The following is a 2,663-nucleotide window of genomic DNA, read 5'->3' as shown; positions in this document are numbered from 1 at the left end:
CAACTCTCTCTCTCTACATATATATGTATAAAAGGATAATCTGAGATACAGATATTGTTCAATCATTCAAACAGGGGGTATATGCTAGTACAATTAAAAAAAAAAAGTACAACAACAACAATTGAAAATCAATGCTGACCACTGCTTTTCAAATACTTCTTCTCTATGGGGTGAATGCCATTTTCTACACGGTTACTATTGTCCTTTCTCTCCAGCAATGCCACATGCTGTATCTTGAGTGTCATGGTTTTGTGATTTTTGGTTTTCGGTATTCCACATCATAACATCATGTGGGGCAGTGGGAGTTTAACTGTTGGTGCTCAAGCTCTGGGTACCAGCCTGGAAGAGAAGAAGAACTACATTCCCCAGGGGACTTTGCGGTCACAGAGAGTCTCGAGATACAACTCCTGGCAAGATCACCTGATGCACTCTTTTTAGCCTGCTCTTCGTCGGCTCTCCTCCCTTTTCTCCCTGCTGCTCAACTGGACTGCGCATCTCACCTCAGCTCTCCGCGTTGTGGTGAGGCCTATCCACCTTTCGGACATTCTCTCTCTCATTATATTTGATTTATTAGCTTCAGATTTAATTATATTGTATTATAGTGTGTTATCTTGCATTCCGATACTACATTTAGTAAATTAGTTTGTTTCTCCTCAGATCGTTGCCGCTGTTTTTAATTATTTTGGGGTCCCTGTTCCCTTTTTCCGGAGGCGTGGATCTGCGGATCCCTCCGCCCCGCTAGTCACGGAACTGGGCCGAACCAGCCCGTAAACCGTTGACATTTTTGGTGGAGAATGCGGGCAAAAGCTGCTTTTTAGTGTTTTAGAACGAATCTCTCTCTGCTCTCTTGGAGAGTTTCGTTGGGAAAGTTTATCTTTTTCACAGGTGCTCCCTGAGAACTTGACCTTGAAAGTCTAGGCGGACTGCCAATATTCTGGGATATTTGTAAACTTTGAGCACTGCTATCTTGTTTTTGTAAAGAAAGAGAAAAAAAATGATTCTGCTTTCTCTTTTAAACCTGTTTGCAGAGGGAGCTGCTAATTTTACAGAACTTGGGATTTTTAAGCAGGCTCCCAGTCTCTCCTTTGAATCCTTTATGCAGTTTTTGAATGCTCACCTGATCATGTTGTCAATCTCCCTGAATGTTCTTCTCATCATTTCACTCAGTATTTGTATTTATCATATTTTGAGGAAGCCTTCCCCAAAACCAGAGAATACTGAGTGGCAGGGAGTGTGGAGAGGCTTGGGAGAGACTTTAGAGAGATGGACATCTTCGGTGTCATGGAACTTCACTCCTGAACACCTGAAAGACCCTGAGAGCTTAAACGCATACTTGACACAGGAATGTTGCGGCTCAGGCAGATCTGAGGAGGCACAAATGATTTGGGGCCTAGCTAATGCTTATCGGGCCTTATTCAATAGTATCCCAGAGAGGGAGAGAGTTTGTGAAATTGAGAGAGAGTGTCTGAGAGCTGAAATGGAGAGTCTCAGGGAGGCAGTACGAAATGAGCGAGAGAGTCTCCAAGCCGAAAGGGAAAATCTTCAAACTGAGAGAAGGGATCTCCAATCTCAACGAGATGCCCTCCAAATCGAGAGAGACTCCCTGCAATCCAAACTCAACACTCTCCAATCTGAACGGGACACTGTCCAAACTGAGCGAGACACCCTTCAATCTGAACTGAATGCTCTCATGATTGAAAAAGACAGACTCCAAGCCAAGCTGGAGGGTGAGAGCATTGGAACTGACCAACCTGATCGACCACAGGAGGCACCACAATTGATATCAGTTGCCCCTGTGAGAGGACGGAAAATGAAACGAATCTCGACTCAGTTAGAAGAGAAGAAAGAGGAGCAAAGAGGTCCAGAGGAGTGGCTCCGAGATCCAGGGGAAGCACCCCCGAGTCCAGGGGAGGGACCCTCAGTAAGACCACGGTCACCAACGCCTATAAGGGCATCAAGGAGTCCTGAAAGAGTAAGAGGTGAGCAAGATATTGTTACCATTGTTGATCGATCTCTGAAAATGAATGAAATTCGAAGTCTGAGAAAAGACTTTTCACGTCACCCAAATGAGCCTATTGCCACTTGGTTACTTCGTTGCTGGGACAATGGGGCCAACAGTGTGTGGCTAGATAGTAGAGAAGCTCGCCAGCTGGGTGGCATTGCTAGGGACTCAGCCATTGACCGAGGCATTAGTACATGCCAGAACCAGGCCTTCACCCTCTGGAAGAGGATGTTGTTAGCTGTAAAAGAAAGATACCCCTTCAAAGATGATCTGATGCCTGAGAAAAAGTAGTGGACTGATATAGAAAAAGGCATCCGTTATTTGAGAGAATATGCTGTGGTGGAAACGCTACATAGCCCTGATTTCATTCCTGATGAGCCGGATCAAGAGCATGATCCTGAGAGAGTCAGGTGTACACCATATATGTGGCGTACATTCACAAAGACTGCACCAGAAAGGTACGCCAGTACATTTGCAGCAATGTATGGCAGAGGGGAAAGAAGACCCCTTATAAACGAACTGATTAATAAACTTCAAGACTTTGAGTTACATTTAAGCCCTCTGCGAGCTTGTGTTTCAGCCATCGCAAAAGTAGCTGAAAAGCTGAACAGAATGGAAAACAAACAAGAAGATATAATAGATAAACTGTCAACCGTGCCTA

The 2,663-nt window shown here is 44.7% G+C and overlaps 1 protein-coding gene across 1 annotated transcript; it reads left to right on the top strand.

Moving 5' to 3' along the window:
• Positions 1-931: 931 nt before the first annotated feature.
• Positions 932-2,308, top strand: LOC149912679 (uncharacterized). The gene has a single exon (XM_090131698.1). It carries the CDS (start codon positions 995-997, stop codon positions 2,291-2,293), a length of 1,299 nt encoding a protein of 432 aa, XP_089987824.1. The 5' UTR covers positions 932-994; the 3' UTR covers positions 2,294-2,308.
• Positions 2,309-2,663: the final 355 nt, after the last annotated feature.

Source organism: Phasianus colchicus, chromosome Z (assembly GCF_987193195.1).
Source record: "Phasianus colchicus chromosome Z, bPhaCol1.hap1.1, whole genome shotgun sequence".
In the NCBI taxonomy this organism is placed as follows: Eukaryota; Metazoa; Chordata; class Aves; order Galliformes; family Phasianidae; genus Phasianus; species Phasianus colchicus.
The sequence above is the reverse complement of the archived record's forward strand: the minus strand, read 5'-3'. Positions and strand labels throughout refer to the sequence as shown.